Source organism: Heteronotia binoei, chromosome 21 (genome assembly GCF_032191835.1).
Source record: "Heteronotia binoei isolate CCM8104 ecotype False Entrance Well chromosome 21, APGP_CSIRO_Hbin_v1, whole genome shotgun sequence".
NCBI classification, from domain to species: Eukaryota; Metazoa; Chordata; class Lepidosauria; order Squamata; family Gekkonidae; genus Heteronotia; species Heteronotia binoei.
Window position 1 is genome coordinate 31220963 of NC_083243.1, and position 21959 is coordinate 31242921.

The following is a 21959-nucleotide window of genomic DNA, read 5'->3' on the forward strand; positions in this document are numbered from 1 at the left end:
ATGTGTATATATATATATATATTAAAAAAAATTGCCACTGTGTGACACAGAGTGTTGGACTGGATGGGCCATTGGCCTGATCTAACATGGCTTCTCTTATGTTCTTAATCTGGGACCTTCAACATGCAAAGCAGATGCTGTACTACTGTGCTCCAGGCCGTTCACCTGGAAATGTTACATCTTTCAACCTGAAACAAGGTGTGGGATGACTGCTAGACTCAGCTTAAGAATCCAGGGCATATCCAGGGGCTTGCCACTCCTGTTCAGAGTGATGTGCTGTATATGAACTCTTAGTCAACATTATTGTCCAGGCCAGGGGTGGCCAAACTTGCTTAACATAAGAGCCACATAGAACAAACGTCAGATATTTGAGAGTTGTAAGTCATGAATGTTAAAGGAAGGAGGGAAGGAATTAGATATAGAGAGGGCTTCTAGAGCCGTGCTATATGTGTGAAAGAGCCACATGTGGCTCCCAAACCAGTTTGGCCACCCCTGGTCCAGGCTTTCAATCTGGAGATCCGCAGGCATACAGAAATGGGCAGTCCACAGGCAGCTTAGATTGAGGGCCAAACAGGCATGAAGGGCTCCATGTAAGACTAGGGAAGGGAGCTGTATAGGGAAAGCAAGTCATAAAAAGATTGTACTGACCTGAAAAAAAGGGATGCGTATCTTGGTCATGCCTTCTGCAATTAAATCCACTGCACGTGGGAAAGGTGTTTGGTAATCATGGAGGGTGTTCAGTTCTAAGCCAAAAGCCACCTGATAATATTGAAGAAGACGATTATGATGATATTGGATTTATATCCCATCCTACACGCTAAATCTCAGAGTGGCTCGCAATCTCCTTTACCTTCCTCCTGCACGACAAACACCCTGTGAGGTGGGTGGGGCTGAGAGAACTCTCACAGAAGTTGCCCTTTCAAGGACAGCTCAATGAGAGCTATGGCTGACCCAAGACCATTCCAGCAGCTGCAAGAGAAGGAGTGGGGAATCAAACCCGGTTCTCCCAGAAAACAGTCTGCACACTTAACCACTACACCAAACTGGTCAAAAATCTGAATTCCTGGGGGTGAAGGCCACTGCATATTCTGTTACTGGGCTCTGCTTTGTTTATGTGTCTGCAAATTTTATGCCAAGCAGAATAGCATATCACAAAGTTTCCTGCATAGGTCAGATGGATAGACAGGCAGGAGTTAACACTCATTTTTTTGGGGGGGGGGGGGTGTTGTATTAAGAACCATCAAGTTGCTTCTGGTCTTATAGAACTCTATGAAATAATATCCTCAAAAACATCCTATCATTAACAGCCATAGATCTTCAGTTGGTTTCTAGTGATCAGAGCTTATAGCTTTTCAAGTTTAGTTTCCTTTCAAAGTTACTTTCTCCTTATCATCTAACACTGTGGGGTACCCAAGCTTTTTGGTAGGGTGACCCACAAGTCCCAATCAATGCTCCCTCTAAGCTGTGGAGTCTTGTGAGCAAAAATTCTACTTTGTGAGCTAAGAGAAAAAAGATGTGAGCCGCAGGCTATAAAAACTGAGAGCTAGCTCACACTAGCACAGTTCAGAGGGAACATTTATTTGGCTTCATTGACTCACTTAAAAATGCACAAATCAATGTACAAATCAATGAAAATGTAACTCATTTTTCAATCAGGACTCTCAGGTTGGAAATGCTGATCTGATGCATAGCTGTTTATGGTAATAGGCAGGGGGCTCAAGCTCTGTAGAAAAACAGAGTGGTAAGCTTCAGTACTGCAGTCCAAGCTCTGCTCACTATCTGAATTCAATCCCAGCAGAAGCTGGATTCAGGTTGACTCAGCCTTCCATCCTTCCAAGGTAGGTAAAATGAGTACAGCTTGTTGGAGGTAAAGTGTAAATGACTGGGGAAGGCAATGTCAAACCATCCCATAAAAAATCTGCCATAAAAACGTCGTGAAAGAGACGTCACCCCAGAGTCGGAATAATCTGGTGCTTGCACAGGGGACTACCTTTATCTTTTATCCCTGGATAATTTTCTCACCGCTTCTCTCCTGTGCTCCAGGTAGCTGTTCTATTATTGTCTCACATGGACACCTAGAGTTGCCTTATACGATATCAGACCACTGGTCTATCAGGTTTAGTACTGTCCACTTGCAATGGCAGCAGCTCTACAGTCTCTCAGGCAGAGGTCTGTTGCATAATTTACTGCCTGATCGTTTACATGGAGATGTTGGTGTGATGGACTGCACTTTTAAAAGATTAGGAGTGTTGTAGAAACAGATAAAGGACTGTGAAGAGTTAGTTCTTCACAGAAACAGAGAGCCTTGAATGACAGGTGCTCCAAGGAATCTGATTGGTTTGCATCGCCTGAGCTGAGAAATACTTGAGAGCTGAATGCCATGGAGAAATTCAGTCTGGATTCAGGCCTGATAGAAAGCAGTATAATGCAGATAGAGTACTGGGAAGGTTGGCAAGGAAGAGTAGGTAGTTAGGCAAAAACTCCCATTTAGGCCAATAAAAGGGGATAGATTTTCTGGTGAGAGAAGAATCTCCCTACCCAGTCAAAACAGGAAGATAGCTCTAAAGAGGGCAGAGATCTCTGATCTGGTGTGCTTAGAAATGGCCTTTTAAATCCTGAAGAGTGAGGGGGAAAAAACTCCAGATAAATACTGGTGTTTCAAGAGAAGGCGTTTGGGTACTGGAAAGAGTGCTCAGCTTTCTGGAAACCAAAAGAGTCAGGGAATCCTCAGTGCACTGGAAAGTTTGGGAAAACACTGGAAGATAAATGCCCCTCAACATAAACATTTTTAGTAACTGTGAATAGCTGTGAACAGAAACTCTCATTAGTCTGAAATGTAAGAACAAAAGTCTATGCATGTACTGCTTCTACCTCAGTGTTATTGTCACGACTCAGGGGGGTCTTACCAACTGCTGCCACCACTCTGGGTTAAGGGTCTCCCTTGAGAAGGCCCAGAGTACCCTCCCAAGCCCTTCCAGGCCTCCCTTAGCTTAGGCCAAATAATGGGCGTGAGGACCAGGCAGAGTTAACAACAAGCGGGGGGGGGAGGTTTGTTTTAAACGGTCAGTGCAATATAACAACCAAGGTGTATAAAACTGTAAAAGGGTGAAGGGGAAATAAACAAATGCCCTAACGTGTCTATCTCTACAGTCCCTACTCTAATACTACACTTTCCTCCCTTGGGTAAGGGTCTTTCCCTGCTTCAAGCTCTTTAGGCACAGCCTGCCTTCAGCTCAGCCTTCCCGGGAAAGAACACCCACTTCCTGGGCTTGGCCTTTATATTCTCTTCCCAGGCCCCACCTCCCTCTGAGCCTGTTTCCCTCCAAACCCCTTGCTACCCAATCAGAGGAACAGAGGGGATCCTGGGAGATATAGGCTTTTCTGAGTAACTCCTAAGCAGGCTTCCCTGGGACCTGCAGACTTCGCTAGGCCCAGGATCATGACAGTTATTTATTTGTATCATCTCAGGCCTTCTGCATGCAAAGCAGATGCTACGTTGGAGAAGCATAGCCTGTCCCCATTTGTGCCAACAATTTCATTTGTTAGGAGCAAAAATTCATCCACTTAGTACCTTTGCAATGATGTCAAGAGTCACCCGTCTCAGGAGGCTCATCACATCTACTTCTGTCTCTCCATCAGCTTTCTCTTCCAACACCTTCATAAGCTCTTCTGCTTTCTCATTGAAGATTCCCATCAAGCCAGACAGGTAACTGGACAATTTAAAAATATCACCGAGTGAGAATATTTGTAGTTAAGTAAGAAGTTATCCCGTGTGAAAACACAAGGCTATATAATAGGCAATTACATAGGGAGGCACAATAATTTTAAGTAGGGAGATGCCCCCCCCCCACAAGGCACAGCTCCCCCCACAACAGCAACCTGGGATCACAGTTCATATTACAGGAAATACAAAAAAACAAACACTGTGATACACTGGCTTACAGCATTTAGTAAAACTTTTAAAAGAGTCATAGAAATCTTTTGTACACATTATAAAGAACTACAATATAACAAAGAAAAGTCCATTCAATAAGCATCCAAAATTCAAATGTAGGCTCATTTCATCAGAAGTCTTCCTCAGGAGTAGAGAGCCAGTTTGGTGTAGTGGTGAAGTGTGCGGACTCTTATCTGGGAGAACCAGGTTTGATTCCCCACTCCTCCACTTGCACCTGCTGGAATGGCCTTGGGTTAGCCATAGCTATCGCAGGAATTGTCCTTGAAAGGGCAGCTGCTGTGAGAGCCCTCTCAGTCCTACCACATCACAGGGTGTCTTTTGTGGGGGAGAAGACATAGGAGATTGTAAGCTGCTCTGAGTCTCTGATTCAGGGAGAAGGGTGGGGTATAAATCTGAATTCTTCAATTATTCTTCTTCTATTTCTACTTTCTTTGAAGTTATCAGCCTCTTGTTACAGATCAGTGTTAATATTGGGAGCAAGCCAGGCCTTAACCTCTTCTCTAAACAGATGCAAAAGCCACGGCTGGCAAAATGCTCTCTGCACCCTCTTTATCTTCTTCAAAATTTCTCATCCTCTCAATACCACTTAATTGTTTATATTTATATTGGGAGCAAGCCAGTCCTGAAAGTTTTCTCTGACAAGATGCAGAAGCCTTCTGAATTACGATGGCAAAATGCTCTCAATACCACTTAAGTGTTTGATTTAGGAGCAGGCCAGTCCTGAACCTCTACTCTAACCAGATGCAAAAGCCAGGACTTTGATATGTTTTGTTTGTGGGGGGATGGTTAGGGTTGCCAGTTCTGGGTTGGAGATTACCTGGAGATTGGGGTGGGGGTACAGCCTGGGTAAGGCTGAGTTTGGGGAGAGGAGGGACCTCAGCAGGGTATAATGCCATACAGTCCACCCTCCAAAGAGTCATTGTCTGCAGGGAAAATGATTATAGTCTTTGTAATAGTCTGGAGATCAATTATAATTCCAGGAGATCTCCAGGCTACATGGAAGTTGGTAATCCTAGGTGTTGTCTCAGTAGGAGGACTTCCTGGGTTGACAGGGAAAAAACCCTAACCATAACAGTTTACATCTATCCTATAGCTTCATCCTTGGTAGCTGATTGTTCAGCTCTGAAAATCTCAAAGGAAGAGGACTTACACCCTCCCTAGGCAGTGTCTTCCCTCATCCCATTATTAGGATGTCTTTCCCAACATCTACAACAAACAATTGCCCTTTCATCACACCCCCTCCAGCCTACAAATAGCAGCTCTCCAGCAGCCCTGGCCCCACTCAATGCACAGCAGCCAAGAAGGTCTGAGCGCCTGCTCCAGCTGCAACGCCACTGAGAATGTTCTCCGCAGCTGAGAACGAAACGTCTGGAAGGAAAACTTTCTCCAGTAGAACACGGCACTTGATCCCGAAAGATTCTACAAACCCTAATGATGTTACCAGCCGTGAAAACCTGAATTCTTTGATCTACAACACATTTGTTTGGTCAAAATGCGTGTCCCTTTCACATATGAAACCTTTCCAGTCATTGCAATTGCTCTGCTTGCGATTCTCTCATTATGCATGGTCGCCATTTTGTTTGAGAAGGTGCGTTTTTTCTAGCTTCACCCACAGGGTTCTTTGCTGATGTCACCTGCTGCTGTCTCCTAAGCTACAGCCCAGGACTGGAAATGGGACAGCCTCATTTCCAGTAAACTGCAATGAATTTAGGGGGATATATTTATTTTATTTTGAAAATTGTATGCTGCCTTCTCCAGACCTGCTCAAGGCAGGTCATCACAACAGTTACTTGTTAGTAAACACATAGAGAACAAGGATATATAAATTTACTAATCACCGCTCTTAAGAAAAAAACATCCTAGGTCAAATATATTCCCCTCACGTTCGGCTAAAAGCTGGATCCATAATTCTCCGTTGCTTGCGCCAGCGTTCATGGTTCGGATCTGATATCAAGCCATTCCCAAAAAACCTGAAAATGTAAGGGGAAATGGTATTAATAGAAAGATATTGCATACTGATCCTTTGATTTCTAGTGATGAACAATGGGCAGGGCCAGCCCAAGGCTTTGGGGTACTCTAGGCAAACTATGAGATTGGTGCCACCCAGTTCACCATACATACACACAAACATAATAAAACATTAGTAGGCTAATTCCAAGGGCTGCACTACCAGGAAGTTAATCCCACTGGACACAGTGCTACTTTTTTCTGAATAGGCATGGTAGACATGTATGGGAGGAATACTGGCTTGCCTCTTTCTGGGCCCTGCACCTTGGGACTGCCCGTAGCCTTCTCTTTTCGCGCCCCCCCCCCAGCAATAATGCCCTAATAGTTTGCCTAGTGGACAATTTGGCCCTAAAATCTCAACATTGGCCACAACCTCCTTTCTCCTTCCTTACACACTAGATTGCCATGTGGTCTGAACTGAAAAATTATGTTTTTTATCTCTAAAAACTGAAACTATGGTTTAAAGCAGGTTTGCAAACCATAAACTGGAGACAAAGTTGTTAAGTTGCGACCAGTTACAGTCTGCATCAGAGGCCGTCTTGTGCAACTCCGTCTTTGGAGATGCAGTGAGTAATTACCAGAGACAGGCCCTTCTCTGTGGTGGCATCTCAGTTATGGAATGCTACAGCGGTTTTCTTGAAACCAAGAGGTTTTTTAAAAACACACACACACACCAGAAGCACAATACAAACTCTGCTTCCCCTCTATTCCCAGGCATTCTTCTGACTGAATTATATGTGGTTTGGCTAAGAATCTCATGCATCTTGCTTGTTTTCGATTTCTATTTTTTCCTGTTGAGCAACAGTGGATTACATGAGAACTGTGCCACAATTAATATGGATTAGGTGAATGCAACATCTCATTTATTTAAAAGGACAATGCCAATGAGATCACTGTAGTCAGTCTTTTGGACCAAGACTTTGATCCTATGCAGATTTACCAAATAAAGTAGGACTGACTGCTGAGAACTAGGGTTGCCAAGTCCAATTCAAGAAATATATGGAGACTTTGGAAGTGGAGCCAGGGGACTTTGGGAGTAAGCCAGGAAACACTGGGGGTGGAGCCAGGAAAAAGGGTGTGACAAGCATAATTGAACTCCAAGGGAGTTCTGGTCATCACATTTAAAGGGACAGCACACCTTTCTAAATGCCTTCCTTCCATAGGAAATAATGAAGGATAGGGGCACCTTCTTTTGGAGCTCATAGAATTGGACCCTCTGGTCCAATCATTTTGAAACTTGGGGGGTACTTTGGGGAGAGGCACTAGATACTATACTGAAAATTTGGTGCCTCTACCTCAAAAAACAGCTCCCCCAGAGCCCCCGAAACCTCCAGATCAATTCCCCATTATACCCTATGAGAATCGGTCTCCACATAGGGAATAATGAAGAGCTCAGCAGACGTTTCCCTCCCCCCTCCCTATTTCTGGTGACTCTGAAGCGAGGGATTGGCCTCTCTACTCATGAGTTGCTGCCAACTTCTTCAAAGTAACACAGACACACCATCCCAAGAGGAAGCCTTTCAATCGGAGACTGGAGCCTCTGAAGGTTGAAAGGCACATGGTCCTCTGGGGGCGGGTCTTCCCCTCGCTGGCCAGCTGACTGGGGGTGGGAAGGAGCCTGGGAAAGCAGAAGAACCCCCGCTGGGACCTGGGGATTGGCAAGCCTACTGAGAACACGTGTGTGAGAGGGGAGTGGAGGGGTTGTGGCTCAGTGGCAGAGCATCTAATTGGCATGCAGGAGGTCCCAGGTTCAAACCCTGGCATCTCTAGTTTAGGATCATGTAGTAAGTAATGACACCCTGGAGAGCCACTGCCAACAGTAGACAATACTGATTTTGAAGGCCAGCGGTCCAATTCTCTCTTCCCCCTCCCCCCCGATTTGAACTGAGAAAAGAGAACTTGGGGCTCCAGGCTTCCCAACCCCTCAATGTTTTCCCCAACAAAGACTTTTGTTTGATTTATAACTTTTATAGGTCTGTAATTCTTAAAAAAATCATATATGCAATAAAATACAGACAAGGGGCTGAGTCTCATTTCCACATTACTTTCAACTCACTGTGAAATATCACAAATTACAATTATTATTTTCTTTTTAGTTTTTCTAATTTGCTTTTCCATGGAAAATGTTAATTGATTTTTTTTTAAAAAAAATCACACATATAATGATTAACCAATCTTTATGTTAACCTACCTTACACCAAAAATATTAAAAAACATGCTATATATGTCTGGGTCTTTGGGGTATTGTGGTAGCATCAGATACTCCTAAAGACAAACCACAGATCAATTCACTTTCACATATAACAACAACAATAATGTATCATTACTCAGACACGACAAAACATTTAGGGAGGATATAATTTTCAGAAATAGTAAGATACTCATTCCATGCCAGAGTTCTGGACCTTGTTTCAGAGTCTTGCTACTGAACTACAAGAGTAGATATTAGACCACATCTTTCTGCCTATGCTAGTGGGTATCTGAAAGAGTCTGGCTGATGGGGGTTACCAAACAGAAGGCCTCTGAATAGCTTTTTCACTTAAGCTTTTATTTTGAAAACTTTGGGACTGGTGATGGGGGAGAAAAATCCATGTGGAAAGATAAGAAGAAGATATTGGATTTATATCCCGCCCTCCACTCCGAAGAGTTTCAGAGCGGCTCACAATCTCTTTTACCTTCCTCCCCCACAACAGTCACCCTGTGAGTTGGGTGGGGCTGGAGAGGGCTCTCACAGCAGCTGCCCTTTCAAGGACAACCTCTGCCAGAGCTATGGCTGACCCAAGGCCATGCTAGCAGGTGCAAGTGGAGGAGTGGGGAATCAAACCTGGTTCTCCCAGATAAGAGTCCGCACACTTAACCACTAACCAAACCGGCTCTCAGATGATTGGATGCTGATTTGAAGAAGTCTCAGGTGTATTACGCTGAAAACCAGCCTGACAATCAGTCAGTAGCCTGGCCCATCAATCTTCTCTGAGCAACATACAGCTGTGAGAAAGAGATTGGTGCTCTAATGGGAAATGCACGGGAGCAGATTTAAGCACCAGCTAGCCATTTCCTTCCATTCTAATCTTGGTTCGTGGATACCAACCTCAGTGATGCTTCCAAAGAAACATGCAGAGGATCACACACATCAATAAGCAATCCTTGTGACTGCATGTCAGAGCATGTAATACAGTATAATCTTAAAAAGAGCTCTGTGCATTAAATGCCATCAAATGGCTTCTGATTTACAGCCACCTCCAAAAACATCCTTTGAGTTACATCATTCTAAATCTACTAAGGTGGGTGCGCTTGGCGGTGGTGGAGGAAAGTGCTGTCTAGTCACAGCCAAATTACAAATTACAGGCCTCCCTTGGTGGCCTCCTGCCTAAGTATGGCTGACCCTGTTTAGCTTCCCAGATCTTGTGAGATCAGGCTAGCCTGGGCCATCCACGCCAGGGCAATCTGTCATGAACCCTGACGAGGAGGAGCTGGAAGGGTCAACAGACCTGGAAGAGTTGCCAGCCAGTTCCTCAGCTGAACAAACAGTAGCTGGCCATCCGGGTACCAGTGTCAACTGTCAATCTCCTCCAAGCTCTCCTCCCATCTCAAGAGTTCGAAGAAGGCTCCGGAACGAACTTCCAGAGTGAAGACATGAGGCATGCTGATGCTTCAGATCTCTCAGCCCTGAGTTCTAGCAGAGTCACTGCCACCAAGGGAGCAGGCTGATTGAGACTCCCATATAGCTCCCACCCAGGACCTGGTAACCTTGTGGAAGCAACAAGTCTATTCTCTGGCTTGCATCCACACTCCTTCCTAATTCCTGATCCTGGCCTGCTTGATTTCCTTGGCACCCTGACCTTGTGGCTTTTGGACATTGACTTCTGATTCCGGTTTGTGATTCTGCATTGGTGACTTGGCTCCTGCTTTACTTCCTGGACTTTGACCTTGGACTGGCTTTGGACTCCAGCCTGCCTGCACCCTGAGAACGTGACAAATCTGTCAATCTGCTAAGAAGGGTGCATTTCTCCTTCGAACTGTGCTAATAAAAAGACAAGATAATCCTATGAACGGCTTCTTTATCTTAAAAATGGAAGTATCTTATTTGAAAGACTAATTCTCAGATTCATCTACTGCAATTCTTCAGTTCAATAATTAACAGGAAAAGTTAGATTAATCTTTCAAACAAAACCACAGCAAAAAGACATTTCATTCTGAGGGAGAGAATCATACAGTCGCTTACAATAATTTTAAAGTTTAAAAAATAGAATATTGAAAATTAAATTAAAAAATTAATGCATATAATAATTTTGGGGTTTCCCCCCTTTTGCTCTTTATTTGATCATTCTAGAAGCAACCCCTGGCTTTTGATCATTTTTATTCCTGGATGTGTGTCATTGAACATTTTATATATTGACCACTGAGGAAGGCCCTTGGGGGCTGAAATGCATATGGTTATTGTGGTGACTAGAAGTCCATCAAATGTATATGTGAAATTGTATACGGTTTGCCAATTTTATGCAGTCTGATATTCATTTTTGTGTATGTTTTATATTAAATGTTATACATTTTTATGAATCAAAGACAGCTTGGCCACCTATTACACTATTTAGAAAAATGCTGCCAGCCTGGAAGTGCTTTCACTATATCAGTTCAAGTGTTTTCCTCTCCTGGGTCTCAATCTGAATAAATTATTCTAAAAGTCTGAAGAGGAATTTGCTGGGTCTTATGCTGATCGCCAGCTCCCCCATCCCCAGAGCAATTTTACATTTTGTAAATGTAGTCTCCTTTTAAACTACTACTCATGAACAAATAAATAGATTGATGCACCAATAATCCCGCAATGATTTTGTTTTTAAAGTTGGACAGTCCACATCAAGTAAGGGGAATAAACAGAGTTAATGTTTCAGTTGCAATGCTGGGTTTATGGTTATGACCCAGGGTTGTATTGTCAGCTGATCTTTTAAAACAGGGGTGGCCAATGGTAGCTCTCCAGATGTTTTTTGTCTACAACTCCCATCAGCCCCAGTCATTGGCCATGCTGGCTGGGGCTGATGGGAGTTGTAGGAAAAACATCTGGAAAGCTACCGTTGACCACCCCTGTTTTAAAACATATATTTACGCACACCTATCTTCACACACACATCCCTCATTCAAGCTGAAATATATATTTCATAAAGTACCTTTACTCCTTCAGGACTTAATATTACCACTGAGATTTTGTGCAAATAATTAATACGCAAGATTGGTCCATGTTCTTCAGCCCTACAAAAAAGAAACAATGACCAAAAATAATCTGCCATCATAACGAGCTAAAATTAGAATTTTTTTAAAAAAAGTTTTTGAGGTCATTTCTGAGGTCACGACCAAATGGGCAATTTGCTTTTGAGGTCACCACACATCAAAAGCATTCCTGTCCTGACAGGAAAATCTTAGCTACCCTCAAACCTACCCCAAAGTGCAGGTTTTAAACATTTTTATGTATAACACTTACCAATGAGCCAGTTAAGTTAAAAAATATATTCCCCCACATCATATTCAAACATTTACATATTACACATAGGTTCAATAAAATAACCTCCCAAATATAACAGTAACAGCACCAGCTTTGTATGACCACCTCTGACATTCACAAGGCACCAACATACAGCAGAACCTTTCAACATTGTTCTTCACAACCAGCAACTACTGTGAAAAGATTATTACAAGTGGGAGATCCCACAGGGAGTGGAGAGGATGACTTCATTTTCCTCTGTCTCCTCTTCCCACATTATTTTCCTCTTTAACTCTTTCTGGCAGCCCCAATATCCTCTCCCCTTTCCTTTTGCTTCTTCCCACTCACCAACCTTTTTTTAATCTGCCAACTCAGTCTTCAGTTTTATTCAGTATTTTCTTCATTTGTATCCCATTTTTCTTCCCAATGGTGACCCAATGCAGCTTATATCATTCTCCTCTCGATTTTACCCTTACAACAACCCTATGAAGTAGATTAGCTGAGAGTGAGCGACTGGCCCAAGATCACATAGCTAGTTTCCAAGGCAGAGGGAAGATTTGAACCAGAGCCTCACAGATCTTCCTGTGACACTCTAAGTGCTACACCACACTGGCTTTCAGCATTTTTCCTTCCCTCCCCCTGGCAGTTCTTCCTTCGGAAAATCTGGCTAAGCTGCAAAACTTGTGCATTAGCAAGTCACTCAAATGAGTTGTGTTGTGGCCACTGCAAGCTATTTGGGTGAAGGATACCAATAGGACTAGGTGAGTTGTGTGGTATCAAGTCATCTGGTAGCTAGCACTTCACCTTGGTGAGTTATGCCCAGCGACTGCTGCTGGTAGGGTTGCCAATCCCCAGGTGGGGACAGAGGATCCCCCGGTTTGGAGACCCTCCCCCCACTTCAGGGTTGTCAGAAAGCGGGGGGAGGGGAGGGAAATGTCTGCTGGGAACTCTGTTATTCCCTATGGAGATTTATTCCCATAGAAAATCATGGAGAATTGATCCGTGAGTATCTGGGGCTCCGGGGGGGCTGTTTTTTGGGGTAGAGGCACCAAATTTTCAGTATAGCATCTAGTGCCTCTCCCCAAAATACCCCCCAAGTTTCAAAAAGATTGGACCAGGGGGTCCAATTCTATGAGCCACAAAAGAAGGTGCCCCTATCCTACATTATTTCCTATGGAAGGAAGGAATTGAAAAGGTGTGCCGTCCCTTTAAATGTGATGGCCAGAACTCCCTTTGGAGTTCAATGATGCTTGTTACAGCCTTGATCTTGGCTCCACCCCTAATGTCTCCTGGCTCCACCCCCAAAGTCCACAGATATTTCTTGAATTGGACTTGGCAACCCTAGCTGCTGGGCCTGGTTCTAATGAATTCTCCCTCCAGAATAGGATAGATGGGATCAAGGGTAGAGTGGGAGGCTGAAATAGCTCTGGCCCAGAGATCAAGACCTACAAGGAAAAGGCTGATGGAGTTGGGTATGTTTAGTCTGGAGAGGAGATGACTGAGAGGTGATATGATCAAGTATCTTCAAGTAACTGAAGGCCTGTCATATAAAGGATTGTATGGAGCTGTTTTCTGTGGCCCTAGATGGTCAGACCAGAACCAAAGGCTGAAATTAAATGAGAAAAGTTTTCAACTAAACATCAGGAAGAACTTCCTGACAGAGTGGTTCCTCAATGGAACTAACTTCCTAGGGAAGTGGTGGGCTCTCCTTCTTCTGAGGTTTTTAAACAAAGGCTACATTGTCATCTGACAACAAAGTGAATTTAGGCAGATCATGAGAAAGAATGGCAGGAAGGGTTGCATCAATACTTTGTTCTTGTGACCCTTTCTTATACGCCCAAGGAAATGCTGTTCATGCTTTGGGGTCAGGCAGCAATTTGTCTCCAGGCCAGTTTTGCCAGGGATCCTGGATGGTTGTTTTCAGGGCTTTTGATGTAGAAAAGCCCCAGCAGGAACTCATTTGCATATTAGGCCACACCCTCTGACATCACCATTGGTTTTTGTGGAAAACATAGGGGAAAAGCCCAGCAGGAATTCATTTGCATATTAAGCCACACCCCTTGACACCAAGCCAGCCAGAACTGCATTCCTGTGGGTTCCTGCTCAAAAAAAGCCCTGGTTGTTTTTGTTTTGTTATCTTTTGGGCATAGTTGTTGCTGGGTATGGGAGGGAGGTATTTGTGAATTTTCTGCATTATCCAGGGGGTAGGACTTGATAATCCTGGAGGTCCCTTCCAACTCTATGATTAAGAACGTAAGAGAAGCCATGTTGGATCAGGCCAATAGCCCATCCAGTCCAACACTGTGTCACACAGTGGCCAAAGAACCAGGTGCCATCAGGAGGTTCATCAGTGGGGCCAGGACACTAGAATCCCTCCCACTGTTTCCCGCCCCCCCTCACAAAGCAATTCCTCTGAAAATAGCTGTTTTCGTCATCATGGTCAATCACCTCTGTTTTAGACCCTTTCACATGCATACTCCCTCAGCACTCTCTCGATGTTCCCTTGGACAAAGATCCCTCACAATCTCTCAAGGCCCCTCCTCACATCCGCTCCCTCAGCATTCTCTGCCCCTCACATAAGCTACTTGTATAAGAGTTTACCTCAAGAACCTCTTTTACCTCATCTTTCAGCACCCACTCATCTAATATGCCCAGGTCTGTCAGGGGTTGCAATCACCTCTAATTAATCATTTAAGTTGGAGACAGTCAATCAGTATGAGGAATAATGGTTTACTGGTGGCATAATGGATTTCACATTCAAATTCATTCACTACCAAAAAATCTAATATATTGGAATCATATGAAACATCCAACTAAGAAAAGATTCGTGGCTATAACAGACCACTGGGATGAACCAGCATTGCAGCTTCAAGTTGTCTGTTACTTACCACTGTATAAAGAGATCATGAGCCACTTCTTTATTTTTAAGCTTTCTCCAAAAGTATGGCAGGTGACCAAAGAAAAAGCTGAAAATCAAAACAAAGAGGGCTTCATGAAACCTGTGTTGTAATCTCAGGAGGAGTTAAATGTCATGGGGGTTGGGACGGTGTTCCCTCTAAGCTGTGTTAGTGCAAGCTAGCTCACAATTTCTTAGCTTCCAGCTCATACATTTTTGTTTTAGCTCAGGAAGGCCACGGTCACACTCACCATTAAATCCATCCCTAACCTGTCACTATTATACCCCGCAGCTTTTTTACAACGAATTACGTGGGATATTGCGCTTGGCTTTTAAAAAAGATGCCAGAAAAGGTGGATGATCTGCCCCCCCCCATTTAAACACCCAGAAAGGAAGGGGAAGCCCAGGAGCTCTCTTCCCCCCCCCCCCATTTAAACACCCCACCATGGTGTTTAAATGGGGGGGGAGCACGGCAACTCTCTTTGCTGTCTCTCCACCTGGCAGGGAGACAGCAAAGCTGGGTCATCTTCCTCCCCTGGCAGGGAGACAGCAAAGGTGGGCGATCTGCCTCCCACCCCCCATTTAGGAAAGGTCCCCTGTGCAAGCACCAGTCGTTTTCAACTCTGGGGTGACGCTGCTTTCACAAAGTTTTCATGGCAGACCTTTTTCGGGGTGGTTTGCCATTCCCATTGCCTTCCCCAGTCATCTATACTTTCCCTCCCCAGCAAGCTGGGTACATATTTTACCGACCTCAGAAGGTTGGAAGGCTGAGTCAACAATTGCTGGCGCAATGATATCATTTGGAGTGGGCTCTCTCAGGGAAGCGGATGTGCGCTTGCGACGAGTCGGCTACAATGGAGCATTGAAACATAGAAAGTACGTGCGGGAGTCGTTGGAAGCATTCTTATTCCGGATTTAATGTACTATCAAAAAAGTCCGCGTCTCAGTCGTGGCAGTTTGGGGCACGAACGAGCCAACGACCATTGCCAGATGCTGATGTTCGGACAACCGCATAAAATCCGACATGCATCTGGCTTTCATCCATGGCCATCTCGTCAGTTTATGTGCATCTGACCTCGGCCGAAAAATGGTCCCAGAGTAAACTAATTTATGCAGTGGCTCACAACTTTAATGCTAGTAGCTCACGAAGTAGAATTTTTGCTCGCAAGACTCCACAGCTCAGAGACAGTATTGGTGGGGGGACAGAGCAAAGAACGGAGGGCTTCCTATGTGATCCCACTCAGTAATTTCACCGTAACATGCCTTATTCACAACAGCAAAAACTGGGCTTGTTTGTATCCAGGGCTTTTTTGGTAGAAAAAGCCCAGCAGGAACTTATCTGCATATTAGGCCATGCTCCCTGACATCACCAGTGTTTAACACGGGGCTTTTTGTAGAAAAAGCCCAGCAGGAACTTATTTACATATTAGGCCACACCCCCTGACACTAAGCCAGTCGGAACTGCGTTCCTGTGCGTTCCTGCTTTAAAAAAGAAAAAAGAAAGAAAAGAAAAAAAAGCCCTGTTTGTATCCATATACAGCTGCATGAGAGAGAATACCAGAAAAGCTTTTTAACATTAGTTTACTAATGCTGTGTTATTAAGAAGAGCTCTGCTGGATCAGATCTGTAGTCCATCTAGTCCAGTCTCCTGTTCCACACAGTGGCCAACTACTTGTCCTGGAGAGTCAATAACAGGGCTCAGAAGTCAAGAACCCACCTGCCCCCCCCCCCGAGTCACTGCCTCTTGGTAGGTGCAGTGCTCAGACATGTGGGCCTTCGAGGCTATGCACACACAAGAAACCAGACCTTTGTGAAATGTATAAAAGTTTATTAAGCACTTTTAAAAAACCATGATACTGCTAGGCAACACAGTCTCTGCAATTTAGTAACAAGACAATAACAAATGCTAACTTTCATCATCATCATCAATTTTATTGAATTTCTTCCCTGCCCATCCTGCAAGCGGGCTCAGGGCAGGTTACAGCATAGAATTCACAGCAAGAAAACCAAATTCAACTACTGTAAAAACATTAACCCATTAAAACAAGATGACAGTTCAATAATTCATTTTGCAGTGTCCTGGCATTGTACAATATCATAGCATTCTGGTACTGTTTAACAACGAATACAGGCCAGAGCCTTGAAAAACTCTCTGATGGTGCAGTTCATTGCTCTCAGGTAAACCAGAGCAAGGATTATAGTGCAGTGACCCAACAATTTACAGCAGCTTGTGGGAGGAAGGACCAGATGGTGTTTGACATCTGTTGCCTCACCCAAAAGCCTGGCAGAAAAGCTGCATTTTACAGGCCTTGTGGAATTGCAAAATATCCCACAGGGCCCTGATCTCTAGTGGGAGCTAATTCCACCAGGCTGGGGCCAGAGCCAAGAATGCTCTGGCCCTGGTTAAGGCTAGTTGCACGTATTTTAGCCTGGAGATTTCCAGTAAGTGGTGGTCCAAGGAGCATAAAGCCTCTCGGCGTACATACGGGGAGAGGCAGTCTTGCAGGTATGTTGGTCCCTGGCTGCTTTCTATCGAATACTTCAGTGCCTGGTATTAGAAGGCACACCTTCTTAGAACAGAATAGTCCAAAATATTCCCCACTCCTCCACTTGCACCTGCTGGAATGGCCTTGGGTCAGCCATAGCTCTGGCAGAGGTTGTCCTTGAAAGGGCAGCTGCTGTGAGAGCCCTCTTAGCCCCACCCACCTCACAGGGTGTCTGTTGTGGGGGAGGAAGGTAAAGGAGATTGTGAGCCGCTCTGAGACTCTTTAGAGTGGAGGGCAGGATATAAATCCAATATCTTCATCTTCTTCTTCATCTTCAAACAAGAGGCTTAAGTATTCCTTACACAGCAGTCCATTGTAATGAAACATAACATAGTCAGAGCCACAGCGCAGTCGAACGACAAAGTTAGCCTGACTTCCCTCTTGCCTATAACTTATCTTTGGACGTACAGCATCAGGTGGTCTCCCAAGGCCAATCAGATAGTTTGCTTGATGCAACCCTGTAGAACAGGGTGGCCAAACTTGCTTAATGAATGAGCCACATAGAATAAATGCCAGATGTTGGAGAGCTGCAAGGCATGAAATCCAGATGTTTCAGGGAAGGAGGGAAGATGGGGAGGGAGGGAAAGATGGAAAGAAAGCAACTTTAACTCTAAATGCATACTCCAAGCCACCAGCTGGATTGACTTGCAGAAGTTATTTAAAGAGAAAGGCCTTTTCCAAGCTGGTTGATGGGGTAGGGGGTTAGGGTTAGGGGCTTTGAGAGCTACACAATGTGTGTGAAAGAACCACATGTGGCTTCCAAGCCCCGGTTTTGCCACCACTGCTCTAGAATATGATGACATTCATTCCTAGTTCCTGTTGGGCTTTTTCTGAGCAGCAACACACAGGAATGCAGTTTCAGCTGGCTTGGTATTGTGGGGGGCGGGGGTGTCCTAATATGTAAATAAATTCCTGCTGGGTTTTTTCTTTAAAAAAGCCCTGTGTGAAATACTGGCCACACATCACGAAGCGTGGCCTAATATACAAATGAGTTCCTGCTGGGCTTCTTCAACAACCCCCCCCCCCCGCTCTCTATGGCTAATAGCCACTGGTGGACCTATTCTCACTGAATCTGTCAAACCCCCCTGCCCCCCGCTTTTAAAGCTATCCATGCTCACGGCTGTCAAGGGTGCCTCTTGCCATGAGCTTTGCTTTTAGACTGCTCTGACCTGTAGAAACCTAGATGGGTCTGGCCTTTTTCTGTCTCTGTTCTTTGTTCTCATACACTACAGGATTTCTCTGCCCTGTGCTAAGCACAGCTTGTTGACCAAGGTCAGCTTATTTAGTTCACGGAGAGATTTCCAGCTTGCTTTGAGAAAACGAGGAGTGAACTGAACTACGGAGGGGAGGGCTGGTGATTGGAGCACTCTGGCATTTTTGCATTTGAAATATGTAACAGACCCTAGGTACATGGAGATGGGCTCTGCCCATGAACGCCAGTTTTAGCAAGGCTCAGCCTGACTGTCACGTTTTCCCTCATCAATAAAAAACCTCTGATGAAACTCAGGTACGTTGGTTTGCGGAGACCTTGCAGTACTTGACGATGGCTATCACAACACCCACTAGCTGCGAACTCCGCAATTTAATTTCTTGATGAATAAAGAAGTATTTCCTTTTCTTCTGTCCTATACCTAATTGCCTAGCAAATTCACTCTGTACATATTGTAAACCTCTATCACTTTCTGAACTAGAAGGTCACTGACTCTTTCCTCATAGGAAAGTGTGTTGCCCATTTTGGCAAACATTGTTTTAAGCAGGGCTTTTCTTGTAGAAAAAGCCCAGCAGGAACTCATTTGCATATTAGGCCACACACCCTGACATCACCATTGTTTCACACAGGGCTTTCTTGTCAAAAAAGCCCAGCAGGAAGTCCTTTACATATTAAGGCCACACACCATGCTCCTTTCTGCCCGGAAAATATCAATGGTGGGTCGATTCAGGTTGCTCAGCACCAGCCTGGTCATAAGAACATAAGAGAAGCCATGTTGGATCAGGCCAATGGCCCATCCAGTCCAATACCCTGTGTCACACAGTAGTCAAAAAAACCAGATGCCATCAAGAGGTCCATCAGTGGGGCCAGGACACTAGAAGCCCTCCCACTGCTGCTCTCCCCCCCCAAACACCAAGAATACAGAGCATCACTGCCCCAGACAGAGAGTTCCAACAATACCCTGTGGTCTGAGTTGAGGGTTTTCTTCTCCCCTTGTCTTTTCCTTCCTTCTTCTGTCTTCTATATTATCTCAAAGAAAAATAACCATCCTAACTTATAATAAAACAATTAAACCCAGCTGTGCTTAATTCCAAGGGCAAAAACATGTTCCCCATTCCAACATCAGGTGCCATTACTGAACGGAAAATCGAACACTATTAACCCCTTCCAACATGGTGATGTCATCTAAACAGAAGGAGAAACTTATGGCCACCACTATCTCCTCATGCTAACAATAACAACAGTCTTCCACAATATACCTCTATAGAAAGGCCTTGATCAACTTGATCAGCCTTAACTGTCACCAGCCCTGCATTGGGAAATACTACGAAGGGGGGGGGGGGGTTGGGGGGGGACCTGGAGAGGGAAGGATTTGGGGAGGGGGAGGGCATCTGTAGAGTATAATGCCATACAGTCCTCCAAAGCAGCTATTTTGTCCGAGGAAGATCATCTCTGTTTTCTGGAGATCAGTTCTAATTCTTGGAGATCTCCAGGTATAATACTCAACTGAAGACTGAAAACCCTTAATTTTTCCAGTTCTGCAATATCCTTTTTGAGATATGGTGACCAGAAATATACTACGGTAAAGGAAGTCCCCTGTGCGACCACCAGTTGCTTCCAACTCTGGGGTGACTTCGCATCACATTTTCCATGGCAGACTTTTTTATGGGGTGGTTTGCCATTGCCTTCCCCAGTCATCTACACTTTCCCCCCAGCAAACTGGGTACTCATTTTACCAACCTCGGAAGGATGGAAGGCTGAATAAACCTTGAGCTGGCTACCTGAATCCAGCTTCCACTGGGATTTAACTCAGGTCGTGAGCAGAGAGCTCAGACTGTACTACAGCTTTACCACTCTGCGCCACGGGGCTCCTATAGAAATATACTAGTATTTAACATATTTTATTACTTGGTGTTTTTATCTTGTTTTACTTGCAATTCACCTCAAGCAGGTTTCCTGCAGAGCTGGCATAGAAATGATCCAAATAAATTCATATTTTAAATGTGCATGCATTCACAGGAGGTGAACTGCAAGTTCCATGTTTAAACTACAGAAATCATGTTATTTTTGAATTCTACAAGAATTACAGCAAAACTCTCAGCCTACAGAGATCAGTTCCCCTGGAGAAAATAGCAGAGTCAGAGGGCAGACTCTGTATCGCTGATTATATCTCTCTCCAAACCTTCTCCAAAGGAACTGCCCCCAGATCTCTGGGAATTTTTGTAGGCTGGAGCAGGGGTGGCCAAACTGTGACTCAGGAGCCACATGTGGCTCTTTCACACATATTGTGTGGCTCTTGAAGCCCCCACAGCCCCATCGGCTGGCTTGGAGAAGGCATTTAAAATTAAAGTTGCTTTCTTTCCGCTTCTCCCCCTCCCCTCTCTATTTGCTTTCCTTCTTTCCTTCCTTCACTGTGGCTCTCAAACGTTTGACATTAATTTGATGTAGCTCTAAGCAAGTTTGTCCCCCCTGGGCTGGAGTTTGTGTCCCTAATTCCATCTATTGTTGAATGAGCGGACTTCAGGGTTAGATGGCCTGTCTCTTGGTATGTATGGGCTAGAATCCTATCCTAATGGCAAATGGATGTTTTTAGCCCTGACCTGGATAGCTCAGGCTAGCCCCATCCCATCAGATATCCGAAGCTAAACACAATCAACCCTGGCTAGGGTTTGGAAGACAGACCACCAAGGAATAGCAAGGCTGGGACACGGAGACAGGCAATGGCAAACCACCTCGGAAGTCCCTTGTCTTGAGTAAGACAAGTTTAACCCGCCCCCTCCCCCCAAATTCACAAAGGAGTACGTATATTCCATATCTCTAAAATAGTTGATTGGTGTTAAATGGGTCCAGGCATACATTCTTGGATCTGTGGATTAGATCAAGCTCGTCCAGCACTCAAAAACTTCTGCACACAATATTCTTACAGCTGCCAAGGCAAAGACAGAATAGTGTGGCCGCTCACTGGAAGGTTTTACTTAGCCCTTTGATCTCCCTGAGCTGCAGCTACAGCAAAGGACGCCTCGGGCTGTTTGCTTCCAACCAACGCACATGACCTCTCCCTCCCAGGCTAGGAGGAACCCATCCCTTTCATATGCAAGCAGAGATATGAAACAATGTCCAGCCCGACGACTGTCTTGTCACTCTGCACTGAGCAGCGCCGGAAATTCCCAGCGTGCTGGATGCGGGACGGGGCTCTCCCAACGCAATGTCGTCGGGCTCCACCAACCTCTTACCTCGCCCTCGGGGCGCCGGGAATATAATCGTATTTCAGGTGGACGTATTTGACGTAGCAGCAATAAAGGCCAAAGGCCAGGAGGGCCACAGCCAGCAAGCCCCAAATCGCCTCCAGCACTTCCATAACTGCACCACGCGCTCCTCTGGATCGCGCCCCTACCCGAGTCCAAGGTCGCCCTTTCTCCCCAACGGCCCCGGAATTACGTAGCCGCTTATGGCGGAGTCGGTTTGGCAAAGAGCCGGTCTGGGGACGGGGCGAAAACTTTAAACAAGCGAAGCCCGGCACGCCCCCTTCAGCTGCAGCTGCCGAAGAGCCGCACCCAGCATTATTCTCGCCGCCCGCCCCGGTGATTTCCACCGACGAGCACCCCTCCCTCCCCGAGCGCAAAGAACAACAGAAGCAAGCCCTTCCGCGGGCTGCGGGGTGGGACATTTGGCCGGCGCCGCTCCAATCACTGGTTGAGCCGCTCAGCTCGGCGGTTCCACGATAAACCCGGCCTCCGAGGAGCAGAGCTGGTCAAGGGCGACACCAGTGGGGCAAGCCAGGCCGGGCCCACGGGGAGGGAAAAGACTGAGCTCCCCCCCCCCCCCGACGGTGCTTCCCTGACGCATCTGCACCAAGCGCTTGCCAAGGTCAC

At 45.4% G+C, this 21959-nt stretch overlaps 1 protein-coding gene across 1 annotated transcript in view; it reads right to left on the reverse strand.

Annotated features, from left to right (window-relative positions):
• Positions 1 to 21556, reverse strand: part of LOC132589975 (cholesterol 24-hydroxylase-like) — a 37130-nt gene extending 15574 nt beyond the window's left edge. The window contains exons 1-7 of the mRNA XM_060262783.1: positions 21321 to 21556; positions 14324 to 14401; positions 11125 to 11206; positions 8154 to 8227; positions 5839 to 5925; positions 3572 to 3710; positions 649 to 759 (exon numbers count right to left, since the gene is read on the reverse strand). Of these exons, the coding sequence (XP_060118766.1) occupies positions 649 to 759; positions 3572 to 3710; positions 5839 to 5925; positions 8154 to 8227; positions 11125 to 11206; positions 14324 to 14401; positions 21321 to 21445 (696 nt within the window). The 5' untranslated portion in view covers positions 21446 to 21556. The remainder of the gene's footprint in view (positions 1 to 648; positions 760 to 3571; positions 3711 to 5838; positions 5926 to 8153; positions 8228 to 11124; positions 11207 to 14323; positions 14402 to 21320) is intronic.
• Positions 21557 to 21959: the final 403 nt, after the last annotated feature.